The sequence below is a fragment of the Fukomys damarensis genome, unplaced genomic scaffold, assembly GCF_012274545.1.
Source record: "Fukomys damarensis isolate Sample0158 unplaced genomic scaffold, DMR_v1.0_HiC HiC_scaffold_18, whole genome shotgun sequence".
NCBI classification, from domain to species: Eukaryota; Metazoa; Chordata; class Mammalia; order Rodentia; family Bathyergidae; genus Fukomys; species Fukomys damarensis.
Genome location: NW_022900930.1, coordinates 41,352,474 through 41,379,173, shown reverse-complemented (window position 1 = coordinate 41,379,173; position 26,700 = coordinate 41,352,474). Strand labels below are relative to the sequence as shown.

Genomic DNA, 26,700 nt, shown 5'->3' with positions numbered 1-26,700 from the left:
CTCTCTCTTTCTCTCTCTCTCTCTCTCTCTCTCTCTCTCTCTCTCTCTCTCTGGATATGAAGGAGGAGCTAGGCTGTGAGGATGAGGCAGAGTGAGGATGGGAGCACGGAGCTTTTCTCAGGCAGCACTTGCATCTTCATCCACCCTTCCCCACCCCAGCCTTCTGCCCAACTGCTGGAGTGTGGCTTGCTTTTCCCTGCAGAAAGCAGAGCTCTGCCTGGGCTCTTGTAGGTGGCAGAGAGCTTTCGGCTTCTTTCTCCCTCCCTCCCTCCCTCCCTGGCCACACCCTAGCACCAGCCACACTTCCAAGCTCCAGTTTTCCCCAGACTATTTTAGGGAAAGATGCCCCCTGTCAGCTGGCTGCAGTCCACATGCACGGCTGGGGTCAACATGGGAAGTCACAGGTTGCAGGGGTGCAGGGTGGGCCCTTGGTTTCCCCTTTGGTCTGATCTAGTATTTTTAAAGTGGAGCCTCTCACCCGCGTGCTTCCTCCACCCTGCTGCACTGTTAAAGAAAGACAGAAGTGGGAAGTGCCTTGGAGGAGCCTCCAGGGCCTGGTGTAGGCCCAGCTGTGCGGCTTGGTGCAAGTCACACAGCGCCTTTGGCCTTTGTGGCCTCTTACAGTGCGGACTGGGTTCTTTCTCCTCCTGTCAATGTCTGTGGCCTCCTCACCCTGCCAGCCAGGCAGACCTTCCTTGGGGAATAAGGAGATGGCTGCTTCCATGGTGCCACTGATGGGCCCCTGGCGCCACTGTGTTCAAGGTGTGCAGTTCACGAGGTGGTGGGCACCCTTGCCATGTTCCTGCACCTGGCTGTTAGGTTGAAATGCAGTGTGTGTTGGCTCACCTGAGGTATTTCCTCTGTGTGAGCAGTGCCAAAGAGGGTGGAGGTATAGTCCTGGGGACAGGTGGATGAAGGGCCGGAATTTGGGGGAGTGGGAACCAGCCTCAGAGCCATCGCTCGGAGTCAGAGATCCGCGCAGAAATGGAGATGTGTCCCCTCCGAGCGGAGCGGCGGAGGGGCGTCTGATTTGCCAGACATGAACTAGATAGGTGCCAACTTTGGGTCCCTGGCCCAGGCACATTACAGCTGTCAGTGTGTCACCACCCTCCTTCCCCAAGGGGCTGGCATGGCCTGTGTTTCACAAGTCTTCCCCAAAGGAAGCAGACTTTGCCTCCGAATACTTCAGGGAGCTATAAAATAGATAAGTAAGCAAAAACCCATTTTCTCATCCTGCCGGAGACCCTGTTGGTTCTGGTGCTTCTTCACCCAGACCCAGCTGTGACTCAGTTTCCCCTTCCAGCAGGTACCCCCTTAGCCTTCGGTCCAGGGCAGGAAGGGATTGGCTGGCAGGGTACCTACCGTCTGGCCCGACATTCTAGCTCCAGCTGCTCCTGGGCTCCTTCTGTTTGTCCAGTGGGATGAGGAGTCCAGCTAGATGCCCAGCTTTCCTCTAAAGCTCTCACCGGCTTCCTCAAGGAAGGTCAGAGTCATTTGGGGGGGGGATCTTTTTTTCTTTGTTTGTTTGTTTTTGGTACCAGGGATCGAACTTGGAACCTTGCGCTTGAGAGGCAGGCAGCAGCACCACTGAGCTAATTCCCCAGCCCTCAGTTTGTTGTTACTGAGCTACTGGCAATCGAACCCAGGAAGCTTCACACCGAGGTACAGTCCCAGTTCAGAATTATTTTTTATTGTGAGTCAGGGTCTCACTCACTCAGTTGCCCAGGCTACACATGGAACTTGGGACCCTCCTTCCTCAGCCTCCCAGAGTGCTGGGATCACAGACATACACCGCCTGCCCAGTTTAAGTCACAGTTCTTCAGAAGCAGCTCCCGTGCCCCTTCAGTGCTGCCCAGCTCACAAGGCCCAAGCGCGAGTCATGAATGTGCATGACCTGCCTTCTGCTATCACACGTGGGCGTCGCCTGCACGCACAGCAGGTTCAATCTGCATGAGCTTTGGGAGTAACTGGGGCTTTATTTTTGGAAGGGGGAAGGGCAGGTCGGCATTGGTGGGTAATTTTATTCCTGGGGAGAACTGTCAATCAGCGCCGCTAAAACACAAGCTGCCCACCGGTAAGGAGGAAGGCGCAGCCGGCAGCTGAGCGCTGACAACCCGCGCACAAAGGCCGCCAGGCAGCGTGGCTTTTGATTCTTCCCGGAGCAGTGGGAAGTTGGAATTGCTTCCGATTGTTCGCGGGGTGGAATGACTCATCCTGCCAGCGATTGCCCTTTCACTTTCTGCCTTTCCTGCGAATCCAAGCGAACTTAACTGGGCGTAGCGTGGGCCCCAGCTCCCCATCCCCCAGCAACCTGAACTCCTTTAGCGCCTCAGCACCCTCAACCTCTCCTTGCGCCGCCCACGCTCCTCCATCCCGGCCTCTTCCGTTCTTGTCTCTCCGTTCATCCATTCACTCAGGAAATGTGTGCTGAGCTCTGCACACGGAGCCCTTCGGCCGCCAGCGAGGCTTGCAGACCTGGCTGAGATGATTAACCCGCTCAAAGGCTCACCCCTGCCCCCGCCGGCCGTGGCCCCCTGACCCCCATCCAGAGCAGCACAGGGGAAGAGGGGTCAAGGACAAGGAACACAAACGCTGGGAGGAATTCCAGATAAGGAAGCTGATTCTGCCAAAGCTGGGCTGGGGGAGGGTACAGGGCGGGCAGTTTTAAAAGGGGACTCAATTAGCCCCGGCACGTGGCCCATTTAGCCACAGAGACCACTGCCTGAGCTGGCTGGGGGCCCGCCCACCAGTCTGGTGCAGCAGAGCCCCCAGCCCCAGCTGGCAGGCGCCTCGGGCTGTTCTCACATCCCTGCAGAGCCCAGCTGCTGTCCTGCTGGAGCCTGTGACCGGTCTGCCTGGGGAGAAGGTCCCCATTAACTCAGCCCTGTGAGCCCTGGAGAGGTGGGCGTGGGGTGGGGATGGGGGCTTGTTCCTGAAAGACCTGTGGACCGGTGAGTGCTTTTATTTTAACTTGATGTGTGCAAATCACGTTCTGGCATCGTTCCAAGCTACTTTACAGTTTCAGCAGGCTTGGTTGACATTTGTGCACGTGTCCTGCCCTTACCCTGGCCAGGCATTTTGATTTCATCGACTCTCCACAATGGCTGTGTGTTGTATTGCTTGTGCTTATCTAGCATGTGAGGAAGTAGAGATGCTGAGAAGTTGAATCAGGCTATGTGACAAAACCAGCCTCTCAACCTGTGACCCTTTGTTGAGAGCCTGATGTGATAATTCAGGGAAAATGAGCACCCTCAGGGTGCCCAGGGGTTCCCTTGATACAGGGCCCCAAGTAGTCCAGATAAGCAAAATAATCCAAGCAAGGGAAATAGTATAACTCCCAACCTGCTGGATACTGAAACACGGGTTCATCTTCTCTAAAGTCAAAGAATGACTTTGAACAACGGAGGTGAAGAGTAGGAAAAATTCATTGGGAGAAAGATAGCTTCTGCCTAAGAGAGACTGAAGGGGGACCAGAAAGTGAGTTGCCCGCCTACCTTGCTTCTCAAAGGTGTTTTTATGGGGCAGAGTCACGAGGTGGGGGTGGGTACAAAGCGGGACAAAACTGTAAGATCCAATGGAAAAATCACAAGGTGAGCATGAGGTGGGACAAAATCACAATCAACCAGTAAGATTATGAGTACATCACCTGGGTAATGTTGAAATGGGGTCGAAGGAGTGGGCTAGCTAGGGACGGTTGGGTCCCCAGTTAAGGTGACTGAGATCGATTTAGAATATCAATCACTGCTATTCCTCCCTAGGGGAAGTATGTGGGTGTAATAATATCTCTCTTTTGAAAGTTAACCTTCAGTGATTGTGCCTCACTTGTTTTCTATACTGAGAACACAGCCTTGACCATAATTTCTAACTAACTTAGCTGTCTGCAATACCTTGTGGGGACTTCAACCTCCCCATGGTAACTGGCTCAGAAAGGGAAATGACAGTCCCAGAGCTGGAGTGGGGTAGAACCAGAATTAACTCCTTCTGTTCCCTGACTCCAGCCCAGCCCAGCGCCCCCTCCCCTACCGGCTGTGAGGCTCCTGGGCAGAACAACAGGAGGAGAGGGCAGCAGGAAGAGTCACAATAGGTAATGCTAAGTAGCTCCTCCTGCCAGAGTGTCAGAGATGGAGCAGAGGACATCGCAAGAACTTTCGCCTCCTTCTCTGTGAAAGAAACAGTATAAAGCCACTCAGCTGCTGGGGATACAGAGGACAAATTCAGCCAGACAAATTTCTGAGCATCCTGTGCTTCCTGCCGAGTTAGTGCTGCTGTTTACACTCTGTTTATTTCAGTGCCTGTACCTGTCCTGTCTCTCGGGCACATCCTCGGAAGCAGAGACCCTGCTCACATTTCTTCGTCTTGCTCAGAATCTTTTCATCGGATTGCTTGTTGGGGGAGAGGGAACATTTACGTCTCTCCCAAGTAACCCATTGACTCAGAAGTCTCAAGTCACAAAAGTGTGGTTGGAAACCAGATTTGGATTTTTAATTTTGTCAGCTTGGCTTCAATACATGCGTGTCGTGAGGCTCCAAGTTAAGTTGCACGTCCTCCCCGACGCCTTACTTTCCCATCTGGGACCTAGGTCAATAAACCCTATGCTTCCCTGGGAGCTGAGATATTAAGAACACTTATTGAGCATCTAATATGTGTTTAGCACTGTGCTCAATGGTGTGTGTAACACGAAGAAGCCTTAGCTGTATCTCTCCCTTCCAGGAAGATGAAAGATAATTGAGGAGATGAACCATCACTATGTAAGACCTATCTGCAAGGTCAGGTGAGCTGAGCATGAGGACGTCACCATGGGTGAGCGAGCTTCCTGTCATCAGCTCAGAATTGGGAGAATAGAGTCAAGCTGGGTAGTGGGCTGCTGCATCCCACAGAGAGGAAGCTGAGGATGCAGGACTAGATTCAAGCTCATGAGAGTCCTACCCTCCTGAGAACTGGGTTTGATGTTTTTCCCTGGTCTGCCTGAGAGACCATGTACATGGGTAGTGGTGAAGATGAAGTCTTCCAAGTTCCACAGATAGAACTGAGTAGAGAGGCTAAGTGTGACCCATGGCCAAGATTAGAAGCTCTCCTGGCCTAGCCAGGCCACCCAGAAGCAAAGGAGCTGCAACAGAGCCCTGTCCCTTCCCAGCAGCAACCAGCCATTCCTGGAGGTGGGACAGCTCTCTTAGTCTGGGCTACCTGCAGCAGTTTCCTCTGCCTTCTAGGGTCCCTGAAGCTCCAAGAGAGTCTTCTCTGATTGGAGCAGCACCATGAGCCCAAAGGAATGTATCCCATTTGTATTAGACAGCCGCGCACCCAGGCCCCCTCCCACATGGGGGCCCACAGGGCACTACAGCAGGTAGTGCTCCCTCATCCCTGTCCGGGATGGACCCCAGCTAGCCCTGTCTTACTGGTAGCCACATGGAATGCTGGTTGCCAGCTTGGACTTTGAGCTGTGGCCTGAGTAAGTCCTTTCCCCACTCTGGACCCCGGCGCAGCCCCTGTATTGTAAGGAGTTGGCCAGAGGACGCCAACAGCTCCACCTGGCTCCTGTGTTATGGCCCAGTGTGCCACAGAGATACTGCCACCTGCACCTAGGCTGCTGCAGAGCAGGGAACTCCTCTGTCACCTGCAGCAGGCCAACCTTTCTGCACAGCCAGAGCCCCTTCACCACCACCTGCCCCACTCCCCAAGAGGTTCCCCCTCTGCTCTCGGGAGTGACAACACTACCTGGCTTCTTCCAGTCCAGGCTGGAGGATGAAGTGCGACCCGGGGTCTCTGTCCCACTCCTTACCTTCCTTGGATGCCTTCGATGTAGGGGAGAGGGCTTTAAAACTAGACAGCTTTTAAGATCCCAACTAAATAAATCCTAGAGAAATTCTCCAGGATGTGCACAAGTAACCCTAGACCGGAGAGGTCTAGCAACACAATGGGAAGATCTGAGCAGGGCGGGATGGTGCTGCCCCTGTCCGTGTGAGTGGCTCCCCAATGTAAAATAAGATTGAGTAAAGCAATCGAGTGTAGACTGATGCATAAAATGCGATACCATTTACATATAGGGCATGTTAAAATATGTTTTGCGACCCGAAATGTTCCCACCAAATTCATGAGAATGTTCCTCTCTCCCGGGGGAGAGGAATTGCGCTGGGCCTTGGGAAGGAACCGAGGATGGGGATTTCACCTCTGAGATGTTTATATCTGAAGCCAGGATCACAATATTGTAATTGTCAATTCTGTGTGGGTGCTTGGGTTATGTTTGTAAGTTTTTCAGCTTTAAAACCTTTGCAAGCTGGGAGTGGTGTGCACCAGTGTTCTCCAGGAACTCTGGGAGGCTGAGGCAGGGAGATAGCAACCTCAAGACCAAACTGTGTAACTTAGGAATGCACTGTCCCAAAATAAAAAAATAGAGGGCCAGGGATTTACCTTAGTGGTTCCACCACCTGCCTCGCAAGTGCAAGTCCCAAGTCCAATCCCTAGTACCAAAAAAAAAAAGAAAAAGGGATAGGGACATAGCTCAGTGCCAGTATTGGGTTCAAGCCCCAATACTAAAATTAAAGTAAATTTTAAAATTTTAAAGTAAACACCAGAAGAACAGTGTAGTATTGGAGTGCTGGGCCCTGGGGAAACCAAGAAGAGTCACTCTGCCCTGGTCCCTGTCCACCTGGCTGGGTGGCCTTCCAGTGTGACCGCCTGGGGACCCCATTTGATGCTGGTCTTAAAGCTGCCCCGGTCTTGGGAGCTGCACCTCGAGTGAGAGTAGGAGGGCTGGGGCCTGAGGCCACGCCCCTCGTTGGCTTTGCTTCCACTTCCTGTCCTCTCTGCCATCTCTCCAGACCCTAGCAGAAGCAGGGAGTCACTTAAACCTCAGACCAAGCTCTCTGTCCCTTCCCAAAGTCCGTCTTGGATCCCCCGGAGCAAGACATGTTCATGTTACTCAAACTCGGTCAGTGGAGGGGCAGGCATCAGGGCCAGGAACCCTCAGGGGTCATAGCCAAAATGTTGGAGGGTTGCATTCCTCTGAGGAGCGGGTGCATCTGTCTCATTCAGTTCTCAGGTGCTCTCACCAACCCTGAAAGGAACCCCTGTCACCATTGGAAATAGCCCAGGGGAGACTTGGGGCTGTGCCAGGGCAAGGAGAGGTCAGGTTTTATGTCCTCTCTGTCCAGTGCCGCTCGGTCGCCCCTGTGATCCCAGAACTCAGAGTGGATTGTGAGCTTGTTCCAGACAGACCGGTTTTCGGCTCCATGCCTCTCCTTCCACCTATGGAAGGGGTGAAGAGAGGAAGGTGTTGATGTGGATCTGAGCCCTGGTTTCTTTTGGGAAGGGAAGTGCAGAATGGACGGTGAGGGGCTGGTGTCCTGCCCAGGTTCCTACCTCAGGGGGTGGGAGCAGGAGCCTCTCAACAGTGATGGCCTCCCTAGGGATGGTCCTAGGGAAGAAGTGGCTTATCCAGTGCAGGGCGGGCCTGGGAAAAAACGTAGGAGCCCAGGCAGTGGCTGCTCTGCTGCCCTGGGTGTGAGGCCCCTTGCGCCTTCCCTTCCCCTCTACCTCGGCTCTGAATCTCCAAGACCTGCACAGTGGCTGGCTTTACTCCTGGCCCATGGGGATTGGCTTCCCAGGAATTAAGGTGTGTCCCCTTCACCCCATCTTTGCAAGGGACAGAGACGGCAGTTGGGCGGGGTGGGTGAGAGAGAAGATTTAGGCTTGGGAGCCAGGTTGAGCTGCAGCCAAGCTTTCTTCAGTGCTTTCTGCGAGTTCACTGTGAACAAGTCTTGACACTTAAAGCTTAGCTTCGGTGAATCCTGGGGCAACCACATAGCATCTCTGCGTGTCAAGACTTGGGGGTGGCTCGCAGGTATCTGGGGTTAGAGACAGGAATGCTCTCCAGGGGACCAGAGGTGGCCGTCCTTTGGCCACGCCTCTCCTCCTTCCTCTCCTTTCCTCTCATCACCTTTGTCATGGCTCTCCCAACCCTTGAGCTCCCGGCACAGCCGTAGTGTAAGGTGAATCCCTCACACTGATACTCAGGTGCATGCTGGCTCTTATGGAACCCCAAAACATTGCTGGGATTTGTCACAAAGGAAATGCAGTGATGGGGCAGCAGATTTTGATTTCTCCAATCCTGGAGACTTGCTTTGCTCTCTGGGACAGGAACCCAGACAACTACCTGCCATCCCCAGCAGCGTGCTGGAAGACAAAGAGTGTAGCATTCAGGTCTGGGTTCAAATCCCGTGTTGCTCACTGGTAAGTTGAATGGGACCATAGCATTGGATCCCTCTGAGTTGGCGTCTTGTCTTCCTTGTTTTTTGTTTTAGGAGCTACAGAGGCACAGTCTTTACTGTCGCCAAGCTCATATTCCAGTGGAGATAACACACAATAAACAGTCTCCTTTAAAAACAAGAGTGTGGTAAGTTAAGGCAAGTGGATTATAGGAAAAAACCAGATTGGTGTAATAGAAATGAGTGGAGGAGCTTGAATGTTTCTGTGGTATCCAGGGAAAGCTTCCTTGCTCAGGGAGGTGAGGCTGGAGGTGAGATGTAAGGGTGAGGAAGAGCTGAAGGAAGAGGCAGGGCAGCAGCAGGTTTGGAAGCTCTAGGTGGGTGGGGAAGGGCTCTGTGCATCAACTAGTGTGGCTGCCATGGACACGGGAGTGAGGAAGGGTTGCAAGCTGAAGTCGGAGCAGTGAGCAAGACCCAGGGATCAAGCCCCACTTGCTCAGGCTCCCAGAATGCGCAGGTGTCTGTGTAATGCTCAGAGCTATGCGAGACCTCCGGGCTTTTCATCGAGGCACCATGGCCTGGACATTCAGGTGTGTGTGATGAACAAGTGGGGAAAGGCACCTTTGGAGTTTCTCTTAGGTCACGTGAGAGGAGATGGCGGCTAAGCCACAGAGCCGTGAACAGATTCACTTAGCATGTGAGCCAGGCAGCTTTTTCTTGCCGTGACAAAATACCTGAGGAAGTCAACTTAAAGGAGGAAAGGCTAGTTTTGGTCCACTGTCCATGGACGCTTGGCCTGAGGGATTGGGGGTCTACAGCAAAGCAGTCATGGTGTCAGGGCAAAGGCTCATGGTGACCAGGAAGCAGAGAGAGAGAGAGAGAGAGAGAGAGAGAGAGAGAGAGAGAGATGGGGGGGAACAAGCACAAAGTGACCCACTTCTCAAACCAGGCTCCACCACCTGAGGTCCCCACCTCCCCACCCCCTCCAACAGCACCACCCACTTGGGGGCAAGCCTTCAGCACAGGAGTTTGGGGAGCATCTCAGACCCAGGCTGTAAGAGTGTCTGCCCGGTAGTGCAGGTTCACCTCATCTGTGTCACAGGCTCCGGGCAGGTGCCACGCATGTCTGCCCTTCTGTTTGTTACCCATACATCGGAGAGCATGCAGCCTGGCTGACCATCCCACTTTACTTCAGTTTGGGTGTTTCATCTTCTTCCTGCTCCAGTTTACGACCAGACGTTTCCATTGTGCAATGAAAAAAAAACTCAGAGAAGTTGATTTTTACAACAAGGTCAGGCTGGCGCCATAGCCAGGGGCCTGGCCTCTGCATGGTCGTGTTCAGAAATGGAGGGCAAATGGGAGGAAGCCCCTTGCCCCAGTGGTACAATGAAGAGAGGACAGAAGAGGCTTTTTGCCAGTAGCTGCTCCTGAGGTGTAATTTCACCTTCTCGGACCTCAGTGAGCCAGTGATCGGTGCCCTGGATGGAGGAAAGGCACATTTGTCTGTGCCCACTCTTGGGTTGGCAGAGGAGCCCTGTGCTCCCAGCAAGTGCAGTGTAGGGATTGGATGCTGGAAAGTTGCTTTGGCACAGAGAACTGGTTCTGGAAAATGCACTGTGGGATTGAAGATACCATAGAAATGAGAATAATGGCAAGGATGCTGATCATGGTAAAAAAAAAACAAACCCCAAAAATAGATATCTGCTGGGCAAGGGGACACGCTCCTGTAATCCCAGCAGTCTGGGAGGCTGAACCAGGAAGAACACGCGGAGTCCAGCTGGGCAACTTAGTGACTTAACAAGAACCTGTCTCAAAATTTAAAAAGGGCTGGGAACGTAGGTCAAGGTGAAGGCCTTTGGTTCTATCCCTGGTACCATGAAAAAAGCAAAACTAGATGCCAACAAAAACGCCTAGCACTTCCTGAGTGCCTGCTGTCTGTTAAGCATTCAGTAAATTAGCAGAGCCCTCATCGTACAGTGGTGTTACACACGTTTCTCCTAGTGATTCTGTGGGGCAGGCTTTACTATGTTTCCTTGAGTCTAAGAGGACATTTAATGAAAGCTTTTCACACACTCAAAAACATAATTAAACTTACACCATGAAGTGGGGTTGTATCATGCTTTTACAAATGGAATAGAGATCACTCTTATTCATAACATAGTCTCTTTATTCTCCAGGGTGACAAAGCAAGTTTGGATCCGGGAGGTGACAGTCTAAGAGGCTCTGACTGTTTCAGCTTTACCATCAGTGCTGCTCCCCAGGACCCCCGCCCCCAGCTCCGGGTCTTCTTTGATCTCTTTAAATTCTACTGGATAATTTAGGGAAGAACAGACAACACCCAGTTCCTTCTGCATCTCCTATTATTTTTTGAATTGGTAGTTGGTTTCCCTTTGGGCCACCGGTTTTGTGACTGGGAAATCTCTCCCTCCTCTATCTGACGCACACACACCCTCCTAGCTGTGGAAAGCATGGGTGCAATCTGTGTGTAGTCTCCTCAACCCGACCCTCATATGTGTGGTGTTGACTTCCCGACTTACTCCTGCCTGCGACTGACAAGGTGATTGTTAGTGCTTAAGCACAGCCCAGAGAAGGAGACCCTGTTTTCTACAAATTGTCAAGTGCTCTAGAATCAGTTTGCAAAACTGGAAGTGGAAGATGTCAAATATCTTACCTCCCACGGCACAGCCGGCAGTGGTGTGACTGGGAATCCAGACCAACGTGATCTTGTGCTTCTCGACAGTCAGTCCACAGTCGCTTCCCCTCCCCTCCTGAACCCTCTCCAACACAGCCTTTCTCCCCACCACTCCACCAAAACTGCTCTTGTCAAGGGAGCCGGTGACCTCCATCGGAGCGGGTTGTTTCTCCTTTCCCATCCTCTCTCACCTTTCTGGCTTCCTGGACTTGCTGCTCAGACGGTCCTGGTCCTGGTGCTCCGGCTTCTCCTTTCTGCACTTGCTTCTTAGTGACAGCGTCTCATCTCCCAGCTGGCTTCTGCAGACTGGTGTCCTTCACGTGTAGATCTGCAGCCCCAGTGCCTCCCCCCCTCCCTACTGCCTACTCCCCGTCACTCCTTGGACACCCAGTAGGCTTTGCAAACTTGATGCCTTCAATCAATCCCAACCCCCGCTCTCCATCTCTCCTTGCCCTACACCAGCTCCGTTTTTGGCCATTCATACCTCAGTGAATGGCTTCTTTTTGCTTCCGATTGCTGACATCAAAACATTTGTCTTTTTTGCTTTTCTTTTTTCTTTAATTGTTCTATTTTTAGAGACATTCTTAATTTCTACTGCTTTACATCCAATCCTTTAGCAAATCTATATGACAATTGCGTCTAAAATTTAATCCACAGCTACCAGCCTTGCCAAGGAAGGTGGTATATTAGTCACTTCCGTAACTGGCCCACCAGTTCCACCTCAGCCCCTCAGCAGCCTCTATCCCACCCTGCAGCCAGAGAAAACTGCCCCATATGCCTAACCCTGTGTGTCTGATGGAATTTTCAACTGCTCAGAACAAGCTGGACTCTTCTTCTCGGCCAGTTGAGCCAAAGCCCTTGCAGCCATCCAGGTACATGCTGCCTTCCTGACTGCTGTTTCTCCACCTGTCTTGCTAACCTTCTCCAGCCTCGCTGGTCCTTGGGCTGCTGTCACATAGCCAAGCGTGCTCCACCTCAGCGACTCAAGGTTGGGGACTTGAGCTTCTCCTGGTGAGCTCGGTCTCCTGGATTCCTGTGTGGCTTGTCTCTTTCCACCCCACCTCTCTCATTTTCTTGATCTCTTCAAAAGCCATCCTCACACTCCTTGTCTGAATCTGTTTTCTGTTGCTCTAACAGGATATCTACCCCAGGCTGTGTAATTTATAAACAAGACAGGTTTATTGGGCTCACAGTTCTGAAGACTGGAACTTGTAAGATCGGGCAGCCACCTCTGGTAAGGTCTTGTTGGTGGGGAACTCTGCAGCCTCCAGAGGTGGTAAAGGTGACCTTCCTCTTCTTATAAAGCCTCCCTTCTCTCATGGCCTCACCTAATCCTAATGAACTTCTAATGCTTCCCCTCCAAATACCATTAACATACTGACTTTGAGAACTCAATTCCAGGGACACACCCAAAGCACAGCACTCACTGGACCAAACTAGCACCTTGCAGAATTCTCGCCTACCCACCATGCTCCGTATCCTCTGGTACAGGCCACGTTGATGTGTGGATGTGCGGATCTCAGATGTCCAGGGCATGGAATGGCGGCTACCCCCAGGCAGGCACTTGGTGGCATAGACGGAATGGGGGCTGGGCAACAGCGGTGCAGGTCTGGGCCCAGCAGTCAGAGTAACTCTCTGGAAGTCACTGTTTGGACCACGCAGAGCCTGCTCTGCCCAGGCTGACTTCTGTCGTCTGCCTCCTTCCAGGTCTATGGCTGTCCGCACTCTGTGAGGGATTTGCTATGACCTCAGTCCTCTTGCAAAGCCAGATCTGCTCCTCGCTTCGACAGCCACCCCCGGCCCCAGCCCCTTGGTCCCTGTGTTGTCACCATGGGCAGTGTCAGCAGCCTCATCTCCGGCCACGGCTTCCACAGCAAGCACTGCCGGGCCTCGCAGTACAAGCTGCGCAAGTCCTCCCACCTCAAGAAGCTCAACCGATACTCAGATGGGCTGCTGAGGTTCGGCTTCTCCCAGGAGTCTGGTCACGGCAAGTCCAGCTCCAAAATGGGCAAGAGCGAAGACTTTTTCTACATCAAGGTCAGCCAGAAGGCACGGGGCTCCCACCGCCCAGACTACACAGCACTGTCCAGTGGGGACTTAGGGGGCCCGGCTGGGGTGGACTTTGACCCATCTACTCCACCCAAGCTCATGCCCTTCTCCAACCAGCTGGACATGGTGAGTCGGCAGCTCTGGCCAGGGCGGGTGGGCAGGAAAGGGCAGGAGGGGAGCCTGGAAAGGGGTGACCTGAGTGTTTAAGAGGAGTTAGCCTCTGCCCACAGATACTTCCTGTGGTGAGTGCTTGTTTGCTGCTGGGGTGCTGTAACTCTTCGTTCCATCCAGGCCCGGAGGTGGCTTTGGCTGAAGAAGGGCTGGGATTTTGTTAGCATCATCAAGGGTGCAGAAAAAGAGTCCAAAGTCCGGGTGCTCAGAAATCCAACCTTGTAAGTCAGCTGAGGTACTCGTGAGTTCCACCAGGGGACATGAAAACAGTGTTCCTGTTCAGTCCCCACATCCCATCCTGTGAGAAGGAGCCTAGATTTTGATGGGCAGGTTGAGGATCCTTTATCCCAAATGCTTTGGACCAGAATTCAGATTGTTTTGAATTTGGGATCTGGATGTGTTTCTGTGTGGCACTGGGTGTACTACCAGTGAGCTACTACTACATCTTCATCCCTTTATATTTTTGAGACAAGCAAGGTCTCATTAAGTTGCCCAGGTCTGGGCTCGAATTTGCAACCCTCCTGCTTCAGCCTTCTTAGTATCCAGATGCCTGTGCCACCCTGCTTGGCTGGATTTTGGAATATTTACCTATGCATAATGAGTTATCTTGAGATTAGGATCCAAGGCTAAACAGGAAGTTCATGTATGTTTCATTTACACCTCATCACACAGCCCAGAGATAATTTTATGCATTTATGCAACTTTTTTTTTTTTTTTGGTATGGGGGTTGAATTCGGGATCTTGCGCTTGCAAGGTAGGTGATGGAACCACTGAGCTAAATCCCCAGCCCAATGCAACGTATTTAATAGTTTGTGCACAAAACAAAATTTCATAGTGTGAAATTTTCCACGTGTGGCATCATGTCAGAGCTCAAAAAAGTTTTGGACTTTGGAACATTTTAGATTTGGGATTTTTGGATTAGGAATCTTTAACTTGTATCAGAAAAGAGCCTGCTGTGTTTGCGCAGAGCTTCCAGCTTTTGCTTTTGATTTTTCTTTTAAAATTTTTGGATTTTAGAGGGACAGTGTCTTGCTTTGTAGTCTACACTAGGCTCTAACTCATGAACCTCCTGCCTGGGCCTCCCAAGTGCTAGGATAACAGGCACACACCACCATAGGCACAAGCTTCCAGCTTCCCAAGAAAGGGTTTGTAAATTGCAGAGTGCCTTAACAGTGGAAATTACAAGTTTACAAAAGAACGGTTAGCTGGGCATGGTGACATGCATATGTAATTATAGCACTCTGGGAGGCTGAGACAGGAGGATTCCAAGTTCAATCCCAGCCTGGGTAACTTAGCAAGACCCTGTCTCAAAAATAAATAATAAATAAATAAAAAGGGCTGGGGATGTAGATCAGAGTGATGGCCCTGGTTCAATTCCTAGTTCCACACACACATACAAAAGAGTGGTTATTTCTGGTGCACCTCGAACTCTGGGAGGAAGCCATGTTTAGCTTCCTGGCTCCAGGCTTGGTGGAAGAGGCCGTGACAGAGACAAAAGGACTGATATGCAGCAAGGCTTAAGCCCTTCCCTTACCACACAGACATACTGCAGAGCCCTCTCAGCCTGTGAACCTAGGTTGGGTTTGCCACCTCGGGAGATTGGCATGAGCTGGCACAGTGCCCCAGCCGCCATTTGGGCCATCCTCCCGGTACAGCAGGCGCTCTCTAGGAGGGCAAGCTATGCCAAGGCTGCTGAGCGGGAAGGCTGCCACGTGGGCTCTGGGCTCAGGCTGGCACACATACCAGGGACAGTGGGGCTGCCCCTGGATCAGTATGGTTCTTTACCTCCCCAGGGCTCAGAGAAGGGCCCGGTGAGGCCCACAGCCTTCAAGCCGGTGCTGCCGCGGTCAGGAGCCGTTCTGCACTCTTCCCCGGAGAGTGCCAGCCACCAGCTGCACGCAGCCCCTCCGGACAAGCCCAAGGATCTGGAGGCAAAGCCAGGCCTGTGCTCCGGGGCATTGTCTGACTCTGGCCGCAACTCCATGTCCAGCCTGCCCACACACAGCACCAGCAGCAGCTACCAGTTGGACCCGCTGGTCACACCCGTGGGGCCCTCCAGCCGTTTCGGGGGCTCAGCTCACAACATCACGCAGGGCATCCTCCTGCAGGACAGCAACATGACCAGCCTGAAGGCCCTGTCGTTCTCTGATGGGGGCAGCAAGCTGGCGCATGCGGGCAAGGCAGAGAAGGGCGCCTCGTGCGTGCGCTCCCCCATCTCCACGGCCGAGTGTGCCGTCCAGGAGCTGGAGCAGAAGCTGCGGCAGAGGGAGGGCGAGCTGCAGACGCTGCAGCGGAGCTTCGAGGAGAAGGAGTTCGCCTCCAGCCAGGCCTTTGAGGAGCGGGCGCGGCACAGCAGGGATGAGCTGGACGGCCCGGAGCCCAAGGGCGGTGGCGGGAAGCCGAAGCAGGCAGCGTCGCAGAAGAGCCAGCGCACGCAGCAGATCCTGCACCTGCAGGTGCTCCAGCTGCAGCAGGAAAAGCGACAGCTGCGTCAAGAGCTCGAGAGCCTCATGAAGGAACAGGACCTGCTGGAGACCAAGCTGCGGTCCTATGAGCGGGAGAAGACCAGCTTTGCCCCGGCCCTGGAGGAGACCCAGTGGGAGGTGAGGCAGTGCGTGGTTCAGTGTGTGGTAACCAGGCATGTGGCGCCGGTCCCCTCCCCTCAGAGGGTGTCAGCTCAAGCTACCCATGCACATGGGGCTTCACGACCCAAACAAGGGGCTCCCTGGCAGACTGAGATGGGTGCACTTAGCTCTGGGTTTCTGCCTCCCCCGGCACCCCCTGGGACCCCAGAACTGAGTTTACCAGCCAGGCCACTGACTGAAGAACTGGAGCCAAGGCATCTGAGGTCCAGCTGGGCGAACGAGCAGATACCTCAATTTGTGTGCTGCTCACTGGGGGCTCAGAAGAGCCACTGCTGTGCCTTTATCAGGGCTAAGGAGAACGTAGGTTGGCTTACTGTTTATGAGGGAAGGGACCCCACCCGATTCCTGAGAGTTCAGGGGCAAATCCCAGTGGTAGAGTGGCCCCGCTTGTGAAAGTGTGAGTGGATTTTCTGCTCAGCTGAGAGGGGAACAAGAGAGGAAGCACAGACACACACGCGCACGTGCGCACTCAGACATGCTTTGGAATGAGGTGTCTCGACCGGTCCCATTTGGAGAGCCAGAGTGGCCCCCAAGGGGCCAGGAGGGCTGGTAAGGGTGCGCTGTTGTTCACCTGAGTGTCCCACTGCAGAAAGGCCAGGGTCACTGGGTCTGCTTAGAGCAGCACCAGGCCCCAGAGGGGTGACCAACCCTGATATCCCTGGAGCCTCCTGTCACTGTCCTGGAAAGAGGTGACAAGTGTTTGCGGTGGTGGACAGGGAGAAGAAAGCATCCTTTCTGTGGCCGGGTGAGAAGGGAGAGTCGTCTGCATGCTGGCCAGCTGTCCCAGGAACAGGACCGCCTCAGGGGCAGTATCTGCCCTCTTCCCCACCTGTGTGGTCACAGCAGACCCCACCCCAGCTCTTGTTTCTCAGCCACTTCAGGGCATCTTAGAGCATCTGTCCTCCTTGTCCAATCTGGAGCTAAGTTACATGTTGCTGTGGCCTTGTTCCCAACCTGTCCAGGCTAGTATTGGTAAAACAATACAATAATTGTTTTAAAATATATGAAACAAAATATGTTATAAAACTGTCCTAATAATTTGTAGATAATTTGTCAAGTGCCAAGTTCATGGAATCCTTGCAGCCACACTATGAAGTAGGCATTATTCTCATTCCTAAATTCACAATTAAGGACAGGGAGACTCAGAGTGGGTAAGGGATTTGCCCAATGTCTGCTATGTATTGAGATCAGAGTCAGGATTTGATCCTAACAGTGTGGGCCCAGCATTCACATGTTCAATCACTACCCCCACCATATTACCACTGTCGTGATGTATTCAGGATCACCCAGATCTTAAATAGTGGAGCTAGGATTCAAAGTCTACCCATGCCTCCACTGTGACTCTGCTGTTCCCTCCATGAAACAGATGCAGTTGTGGTGTTAGCTTTCTGTCACTGTAACAAAATACCTGAGAAGATCTACTTATTAAGAGAAAAGGTCGATTGGCTTACAGTCTTGGAGGTTCCAGTCCATGATCTATTGGCCCACTGGATTTGGGGCTCTGATGAGGGAACACAACATGGCAAGAGTGTGGGACAAAGCAAATCTGCTCATGACATGGCCAGGAAGCAAAAGAGAGTGAGGAGGAGGCCAGGGTCCCCCGGTGCCCTTTGAGGACACACTGTCCATGACCCCAGGGACCAGGCCTTTAACATGGGCCTCGGGTGACATTCACAGTCTGAATGACAACGCCTGGCCTTGGAAAGACTCTCAGGCCAGCCCTGCATGGTGGTTGGGGCCAAGTGTCCTGCAGTCCGTGCAACGTCTCGCTGGGAACAGAGGGGAGAGGAAATTCAAGGGAGGCCTCCAGTCTTATTCCGGGAGTCCCTGCTCAGGTCCCAGGTGCTGGTCCATGACTTTTGGGCCTCAGCCGGCCTGATTGGCCTTGGTCTTCTGTCGAATCACTCATGCCCCTGAGGGGCCAGGACCATGGAGATGCGTGGCTCTGAGTCAGCGGCTTTGCTCTTCCTCCCTGCTCCTAGCCAGACTCCTGTGGGCAGCAGGTGTGCAAGTGGTGAGGAGGCAGGGAGGAAGGCAACAGGGCAGCACTGGCAGGTGTGCCACTAGGACTGCGTGAGACAGCCTGACCCCAGCAGAGAGGGGATGAGGACTACGTCGGGGCGCGGTGGGCACATGGAGAAACAGATGCGGGCGAAAGTGAGCCTCAGAGGAGCTTTCCTGGCCTTCACGGTTTCCCAGACCAGCGTGCTTGGGCACCATGGCCAGGGCTCCGTGTCAGGTGCAGCCTGGTCCTTCACCTGGGGTGACATTCACCTGTGGCTCTCCCTCCACCCCCACCCCGCAGGTGTGCCAGAAGTCAGGCGAGATCTCGCTCTTGAAGCAGCAGCTCAAGGAGTCCCAGGCTGAGGTGAATGCCAAGGCCAGCGAGATCCTCAATCTGAAGGTGCAGCTGAAGGACACCCGGGGCAAGCTGGAGGGCATGGAGCTGAGGACGCAGGACCTGGAGAGCACCCTGCGCACCAAGGGCCTGGAGCTGGAGGTGTGCGAGAACGAGCTGCAGCGCAAGAAGAATGAGTCGGAGCTGCTGCGGGAGAAGGTGAACCTCCTGGAGCAAGAGCTGCTGGAGCTGCGGGCCCAGGCTGCCCTGCAGCGGGAGAGCGTGGCCCTGGGCCCGGGGCTGGGAGCTACGCCCACCTTCTCTGAGGACATCCCTGCCCTGCAGAGGGAGCTGGAGCGGCTGCGGGCCGAGCTGAAGGAGGAGCGGCAAGGCCATGACCAGATGTCCTCGGGTTTCCAGCAGGAGCGGCTGGTGTGGAGGGAGGAGAAGGAGAAGGTGATCCAGTACCAGAAGCAGCTGCAGCAGAGCTACCTGGCCATGTACCAGCGCAACCAGCGCCTGGAGAAGGCCCTGCAGCAGCTGGCCCGTGGGGAAGGGGCCGGAGAGCCCTTTGAGATTGACCTGGAAGGGGCTGACATCCCCTATGAGGACATCATAGCCACAGAGATCTGAGGGCCGCCTGGGGGAAGGGAGGGCCAGGGAGCTGGCAGGGGCTGGGGGCTGAGTCTCCTCGAGGAGGCCCCCTGAGCCATGTTCCCTACTCAGCAGACCCTGGAGCTGCTTGTGGCGGGCCAGGGTGGCTACATCGCCTCCTTCCCCTGACCCCTCCTCACCAACTCTACAGAGTACCTGACCTAGGGCTCACTCCCCAGCTCTCCCTGGGACGGCACAGCATCCCAGTGGCTGCTTAAGGGCTCCCTGAACCTTGGCCTCTGCTCAAGGGAGAGACACCCTCTACCATGAAGCCGGTGCCTGCCCTGAAGGCCAAATGGCCACACCGAGGATGCAAGCTCCCTTCCATGTCTTCCCCAAACCCTCACCCTGGACTGTTCGGGATGCCTTGGGAATAGAAAGAAGCCATGTGTGCCCAGAAGCTTTGATCTGTCCTCATGACCTGAGCCCTTTCCTCTGGCCCCGGAGGTGTAGGGGTCAGGACGGGGAGCAGCCGGGGTGCAGTGGGGCTGAGCCATGAGCGCCGGTGGCAGGTTAGTGGTGTCTGACATCGAACTGAGCTGTGCAGCCCCTGAACAGCTGGCGGCATTTGCCTCTATGACTGCTCCTCTCAAAGCCGCAGACACAGAGGCCCTGGGGTGGGGTGCTGGGATGAGGACCCTGAGGCCTGGCCTTCCAGCTGCCCCAGGGAGCTCCTGAATGTCCCCGCCAGGGCCAAGGATGCCTTGCGACCTGGAATCTCCTCCTTTGCCTGTGGCCCAAGTCAGCATCCTCTCCTTCCCGTAGCATCTTCAGTGCTGAGTGCTGGGTCTGCCCAGGTCAGGACGGGTGCCCAGCGTGCCTGGGCATAGGAGGTGCACACACAGCCTTACAGACAGCCTGGGCCACCACCGCCCTCCCTCCACCGTGGGCCCCCAGGAGACCCAGGCTGTGTCCAGGGATACAGCCAGTGCCCATGGAAGGTTGGGATCTCTCTTTCTAAACGTCCAGAGCAACGGGGAAAGAACAGCAGAATTTCTCAGTTGCTCGGTTCAGGGAATTTTCTTTCTTCTTTCCTTTCTGGTCTTCTCAGAAGCAAGCCAGATCCAGCAGGCAGCCAGGCTGCTCCGTGTTCTATTTTTGACGTAGCCGCAGCTGCTGTTGGCAGGACAGCCAGCCCTTGCTGGATTCCTGCTCTTCACGCCTGCCTGCTGAGGGCCCAGGGTGGAGGAGAGATGAACGTGCCAGTCTGGGTACTTGGCGGTCCGAGAACAGTCTCCAGTTCTGGCTTCCTTCCGCCAGCTGATCCTGGAGCCGGGGGCAGGAATGGGGCTCGAACCTGATCCAGCCCTGCACTGAGTGTGGCACTGTCCTCATGGCCCGCGTCACCTTCTGTCCCTTGGGTCAGGCTGGCTGTCCTGCTGTGTTCCTGGGACAGGGGTGAGGGTCCCTGGAGTCTCAAACCATTGCTCTCAGTCACAGGTTGCTTTGAAACCTGGGGTGTCAAGGCTCAGGGCCCCTGCATGTCCCCCCCCACCACTGGGGACACAACAGACTCCAATCAGACATGTCCTGTGCCTTGTTTAAGGCCTTATTCCCAGTGAGACGACCCCATGGAGAGAGAATGGACCCAGCTGCCCTTCCTCAGGCGAGGACCCCTGGGCAGGGCAGGGTGGGGCAGGGCAGGCACATCCACCGGGAGCTCAGCCTTCCCTTCCGCAGCCCCATGGCCCTGCCCATCTCAGACGTCCACCTGCCCAGGCCTTGCTCACCCTCTGAGATGGCAGGGCAGATGCCCTCACCAGGCTGCCACCTGCCCTGGGCTCCAGGGTAGCCAGAGGTGGGACCAGAATGCAAGTGTGCTGTAGCCTTACTTGCTTGCCGTCAGAAAGCACCCTTGCTGTTCATGGACCTGTGCACCAAACCCAGCCTCTTCTGAAGAGAGGCTGTGGGCAGCAGGGGCCAAGCAGGGCCTGGGTGGCCAAGCTCGGGGAGGCAGCCTGGGGGGTGCTCGCTCAGACCCAAACTGTCTGCTCCCCCAAACGTCTGGCCCTGATGGTGCTCTGGTCTCCGCCGAGAGAGCATCAGCACCTCCTCTCCAAACAGGGGGTCGCCTCGGGTATCAGCTACCAGACCCCATGGGCACCTCCCGGGTGTATTCTGTGAGCTCCAGTCAGGTGCACTTAGCCCCCATGGCTCTGAATGTGGTGGGGCTGACAATTGGCGGATCTCTGCAGAAGGCATCCATTGAGCCTTGTGTCCCTGACCCCAGCCTGGGCCATCTCTTAGGTGACAGAGCTGCCCAAGGAGATACCAGGCTGGGCTGTGGGAGCAGCAGTCTCAGGCCAGGGGTCCTCCCAGAGGCCCTGGCACCTGGCTGGTGGCACCCGCTCTTGGTGCCTGTCTGCTTGTTCTCCGTGCTGTCTGGCAAAGCTGGAGCCTGGCTGAAGCTGGCTTTGGGTACCTGGCACTTGGAAGACTCTGTAGATAGTTATTTTTCTCTCTGTTATTTCTGGTTTGCTTTGCATTGCTTTCAGTGACTTCATCTTATTTTATTTTGGATGTCACTTTTTGGTCATGTAAACTTATTTCTGGTAATTTGTTGTTTTATTTATGAATAAAGAATGCCATTTCTGATGCCTTTCATAGCCAATTTTGCCTCCCCAAGCTGCTGTCCTCCCCTCTGTCGTGGGGTGGCAGCTTCTTGCAGGCCTTCTCTTTGGAAAAAAAGCACAGGGGAGGCCTTGGAGGAGGCCACCTGGGGCAGAGGACAGCATGGCCGGGCGTCCAGCAGAGGCCACTGCCCCTCACCAACTTGCTGATCTTAACTGTGAAGTGGGCCCTGGTGCGGCCCAGAGGCAGGAGGGAGGCAGCCAGGAGCCAAATGCCTCTGCAGCCAGGGCCTCCTGTCTCCTTCTGCCAGCTGCTTAGCTCCCAACAAATGCGCGGCCTGCTGCCTATGGCGCCTCAGCAGGAGACCAGAGTGGCCATTGTTGCCACACCCCAGGCCCCATGTTGGGAGGTGCTGTCCCCACTGTGGCCGTGTGGCCATCTGTCCCTCCTGCCTGGTCCACCGTGGCAAGTGTTCCTTCCTCTCCTGGGCTCAGGCCCCAGGCCCAGAGGGAGGCCGCTTGGTAGCTGGAGCCAGAATGGATGGATGAAGAGGGAACTGGGAGGGGGCACAGGGCAGAGCGTCTCCGAGGACCCCGTACCACAGGGTTGGTGTTGGGAGTGGGCGTGGCTTCCTCCGGGAGCCACTTGGGGACCCAGGCCTCCTCGAACCATCTCAACCTTCTTCTTCTAGAAAAGTAAAATTAAAAAAAAAAAAAGAACAAGAGGGAAACAGAGCAGGAGAACTTCCTGACAGCAGGCTCATCCGTCTTCCGCGGCTGCCCCCACAGCCCTGTGGTGGGGTATTTCTGTTGAGTTGTAGACTGCACAACAGTGCCTGTGAGGAGGAGAGTGGAGGAGAGTCTCCCCGGGCATCCTTGCAGCAGATGCTTGAGTTATTTGAGGAAGATCTTCAGGCCCCCAAATTCCTCCCTGACCCAGGTGTCACTAGGCCTGAAATAGCAACCTTTCATTCATTCTTGCATGCTTGTATTCACTCAACAAACACACTTTTTTTTCTTCCTTCAGTACCAGGGATTGAACCCGGGGTCTTCACACATACATCCCCAGCCAGCCCTTTTAATTTAATTTAATTAGTTCACTTATTTGTGTGTTGTGGTGCTGGAGATGGAACCCAGAGCCTTCATAATGCCTTATACTTCCTCCCCTTTTATTTTTAAATTTTGAGATAGTGTTGTCCAGTCACTGAATTGCCCAGGCTGAGCTCAAACTTGCAATCTTGCTTCCTCAGCCTCTCAGACTGCCGGGACTGTAGGCATGAACCATCACACCTGCCTCTTTTTATTTTTTATTTTTTATTTTGAAACAGGGTCTCACTGAGTTGTCTAGGCAGGACTCAAACTTGTGATCCTCCTGCCTCAGCCTGCCAAGTGCTGAAATTACAGGTGTGTTCCTCTTTATCTGACTTCCACAAGCATTTCTTGAACTACTTTCTGCCAAACCCTATTCTAGCAACCAGAGATACAGAGCTGAAAATAGTCAAGACCCTTTCCCTTCGTGAAGCTCACACTAAAATAAGATAGTGTTCCGTATACGAAGTGTGACGCAGGACAGAAACGGCGGCATGTGTGGGCTGGATAGAGCGCTGCGTCTGCAGAGGTGTGCTAGGGCACTGGGGCAGTGAGAGAACGCCACACGCGTCCCCTGATGTCAACATTACGAGACCCAGGCAGCCACCACCCTTTCTTAATCCCGGTGCCACCAAGGCCTTTCTCGGGGAGCTCCCCTCCTCTCAGGACCCCAGCACATGTCTCCCTAATAGAAACTGCAGCTTGCTGTGCCTGACCTGTTTCCCACTTTGCTGACCCTTGAATGTCTCCAACCTGGCAACCTAGAACCTCACATTCCTCCCCTCTAAAGCAAGCTGCTCCCACTGCCTCCCAGCAGAGCCCTGTGAAAAACTGTAAACTTTAAACCAGGCATGGTGGCACACACACCTGTAATCCCAGCATTCTGGGAGGCTGAGGCAGAGGATAACATCAATTTAGCAGTTTAGGGAGGCACGCTGGAACTGTCGCTGATTTTATCTGTCCATCATGCTCTATACAGGATCCCGAATCCTGTAGGATCCACCCCCTTCCCCACACCGCCACAGTGCTGAGATTGAACCCAGCGCCTCACACGTGCCCGGCAAGTGCCCTGCCCCCAGCTCTGCCCAGGATCTGTCTCCTCTGCAAAGCCCTCCCCAGGCCCTCTCCTTCTGATACCTGTTGTCCCAGCCGAGGTCATCTAAAGAAGCACAGAGCACCCAAGACACCTGGCTGGCTCTGGTCCAGCACCTGTGCTTTACAGATGTACAAATGCAGAGTCCAAGTAGGACAGAGAACTTTCCCAAGGTCACCGCTACAGACGCCATCACTTTGACGGCTCTCAGGGTCTGCTGGTGGCTCTGCCCACTCTGCCCGCTGGTCTGTGAAGCCCGTCGGTGCTTGGCAGCCAGGCCTCTGCCCCAGCGCCCCTCCCACAATGCCCCAGTGGCCTCAGAATGAAGCTCAGGGCCCTCACCTGGTGCTCAGGTCTCTTCATGTGACAGTTCCAGCAGCCATCACGGGAAACCTGAATCTAAGCCTAGGGACAAGAGGGTTCCCTAAAACACTCCAGCGTCCACCATCAAGCTCTGTCCACCATGCAGGATTTCTCTTGCTCTCACAGTGCTCAAGACCAGACCCCAGACCTCCACCCAGTCCTGGCTTCAACAGCACGGTGCAGGGGTGAAGCCATCCCTCAGCAGAAGCCCAGCTGGCTGGGTTCCCCTCCAGAGTCCCTGCTGCTGAGCCATGCGGCATTAGATAAGTGACCTGACCTCTCCACACTGCCCCAGAGTTTGGTTTTGACAATCATGGAGATTTTTTTTTCTTTATTGAGAAACTTACTTCTTGTGTGCATCAAATAAAACCGATTTCCGGGGGGGAGAATCAAAACCCACAATCAAAAACAAAAACAAAAACAAAAATGTCTGGGCCATAGCAGAACCCAGAGAACATAACTTTTATAACTGAAAAGTTCTAGGTGCTTCATGATTGATCTTTTGAGACACAATGACCTATTCAGTTTGCAGCTTGTAGTTCTCAGTGTGGAGGTCGACAGGACAAACTAGGAAGTCTTTAGACCTTCAGCTGACTTTCATAAGGGCCTATTTGGCTTTTCAATTGTGTCGCAGCAGCAACAGCACCCACCTTCTGGGCAGCTTCTTCCTTGGCATCACGAGCCTGAAGGACTGCACAGCTTCACCCACCTTGGGGCGGAGAGACTCAGGGAGCAGAGAGACTGGGGGACTTGAGCACATGCAGTAGATCTGAGAGGTCAATCTCCAGCAGCCTCCCCACCTGTGATCTTGCCAGCCAGGTTCAAATGCATTGTTTGGATGGGCAGGAACAGACATTCTCCCAGCATCTGCTTCTGTTCCTGGGAGGGGTGCTGCAGCCAGCATGGAGGCAGTCAGGGGCTCCTGCCCCTGCACATGGACCACAGGCTGAGGTGCCTTCGGGCTGTGGACACTGGAGGCATACTTGTAGGGTGCCACAGCCCAAGGAACGGCAGTAGCAACTGCAGCCCAAGGCACAAGGTTTGGCACTGCTGTGGGAACACCTCCAGACCGGCAGCTGTCAGTCAGCCCTTGCTGGGTGGCTCCAGCCCCACCAAAGGCCATAGCCAAGCAATCCGAGCTCTCATACCTGACTTTCTGCGTGGTAGTAGGGAGGCCATGAGAGGCCAGAGCATTACCAGCTGGATCCAGGTGGTGAAGAGTTGGTTGAGGCCCAGATTGGCGTACAGCTCTTAGCATTCCTCGGAAGCCTGGAGGTCTCCCACCTTGCTGCTGACGTGGATTAGGCCTCATCTGTGCCAACTGGTTAGGTGTGCAGTATGGAGGTCTTCCCTGAGCCTGTGGAACTGCTGGCACGAAGTAGCCACCAGCTGCAGGCTGGACCTGGTTTAAGATGGCATTGTCAGGGAGCGCTCTCATTCCAGCCACCCGCTGCATGTACTGGTTGGTTGGGTGAGCCTTTCTCTCTTCCTTCCTCTGGGCTAGGGCAACATAGAGTAGTGGCTTGGAACCCACGATGCAGCCATGCATTTCAGTGGCTGCTTCGGTTGCCTCCTGAGGAGATGAGAAACAGACAAAACCAAGTCCTTCACTTCTTCCATCCTCCAGCATAACCTTAGCACGGGTGGTTGATCCAAAAGGAGAAAATTCTTTCCTCCCTTTCTCATCATCAATGGTGTCATCCAAGTTCTTAATGTAGATTCACACCCTTGTATCCACTAATTCTCTCCTGTTGCAGCTGCTCAGATTTCCATCTTAATTCAGCCTGCCGTTCTACTTTATTCTGGGCACGGCCTACAAATAGGACTTTCCCACTGATTTCCATGCCATTCATCTCTTCCGCGGCCTTACTGGTGTCCTCGTGTTTTTCGTAAACTCAGACTTTCACCTTCCACCTCTTCTCCAAAGTTCTTGTAAACATTGGAGACTCCTTGGCTTGGGCTCCAAGCTCATCCTCTCCCTCTTTTCCCGACTTGAATCTGCCTACAAACACTTTGCGGTCATTGAGGAACTGCCATTCATCTTCTCCTCATCCTTGTTGGCAGCTCTTGGGTCTCGCAGTGGACAAAGGCGTGACCCTTCGGGCCACTCTCATCACACACCACCTTGCGGGGCAGAGTGTTTCCAAAAGCGGAGAAGGTGTCATAAAGCGCCTTGTTATCTATAGATTTGTCCACGTTCCTGGGAAGACACTTCCCACACCAGATTTTCTCAGAGGGATCCCTCTCACGTCACATGATACGGGTTGGCTTTCCTGTAATCACGTGGAAGTTCGTGGTGTCCAAGTCCTGCTCACCTTTGCGCATGCGGACGCGGCCAGCGGAGGCCGGCAAAGGGCAGCGCGGACATGTGGTACGCTGAGCACAGGCAGGCCGGGGGCTACTTGCTTCTTCTTTTCTTTTCTTTCTTTTTTTCATTTTCAGTCTCTCTATCCCCCGCCACCCCGCCCCAGGGTACTGAGCCTGGAAGCGGCGACCCGGGGGCAGAGAGCTGTTTTGACAATGAAATGCGTCCATGCTTAGAAACAATCGCCTCCCCTGTCACCCCTCCTGCCCATTTAGCACTGCTGCAGCTGCTGCCCTTTGTTAGCACGCGGCCACTGCGTCCTTCCAGCGGGATGGGTTACAGTGAACCCCGGCTCGGCTCAGCGCATCGGCTGTCTCTCCAGCGTCCTGCAGCTTTGCTGTCCACTCTGGACCTCAGAATGTAGTTGGCAGAGTTGAGGAGCCCCTAGGAGGAGGGCACAGTGGGGGGTGGGACGTCAAAATTGCTAGAGGTGTAGCCCAGCGGCTTTGGACCCGCCAGGCTTAGAA

The 26,700-nt window shown here is 54.2% G+C and overlaps 1 protein-coding gene and 1 pseudogene across 6 annotated transcripts in view; one reads left to right on the top strand and one right to left on the bottom strand.

Annotated features, from left to right (window-relative positions):
- Positions 1-21,346, top strand: part of Lzts1 (leucine zipper tumor suppressor 1) — a 50,409-nt gene extending 29,063 nt beyond the window's left edge. For 2 of the 6 annotated variants that reach the window (XM_010624640.2, XM_010624633.2), the window contains 4 exons: positions 8,301-8,392; positions 12,604-13,071; positions 14,910-15,719; positions 18,067-21,346. In XM_010624640.2, the coding sequence (XP_010622942.1) occupies positions 12,727-13,071; positions 14,910-15,719; positions 18,067-18,732 (1,821 nt within the window). In that variant the 5' untranslated portion in view covers positions 8,301-8,392; positions 12,604-12,726 and the 3' untranslated portion in view covers positions 18,733-21,346. Of the gene's footprint in view, positions 1-2,930; positions 2,952-2,974; positions 4,801-8,300; positions 8,393-12,603; positions 13,072-14,909; positions 15,720-18,066 lie in introns of those variants that run through there. The other 4 variants (XM_010624690.2, XM_010624699.2, XM_010624664.3 and 1 more) reach the window with 3 other exon arrangements.
- Positions 21,347-24,374: 3,028 nt separating this feature from the next.
- Positions 24,375-26,193, bottom strand: LOC104863044 (annotated as a pseudogene).
- Positions 26,194-26,700: the final 507 nt, after the last annotated feature.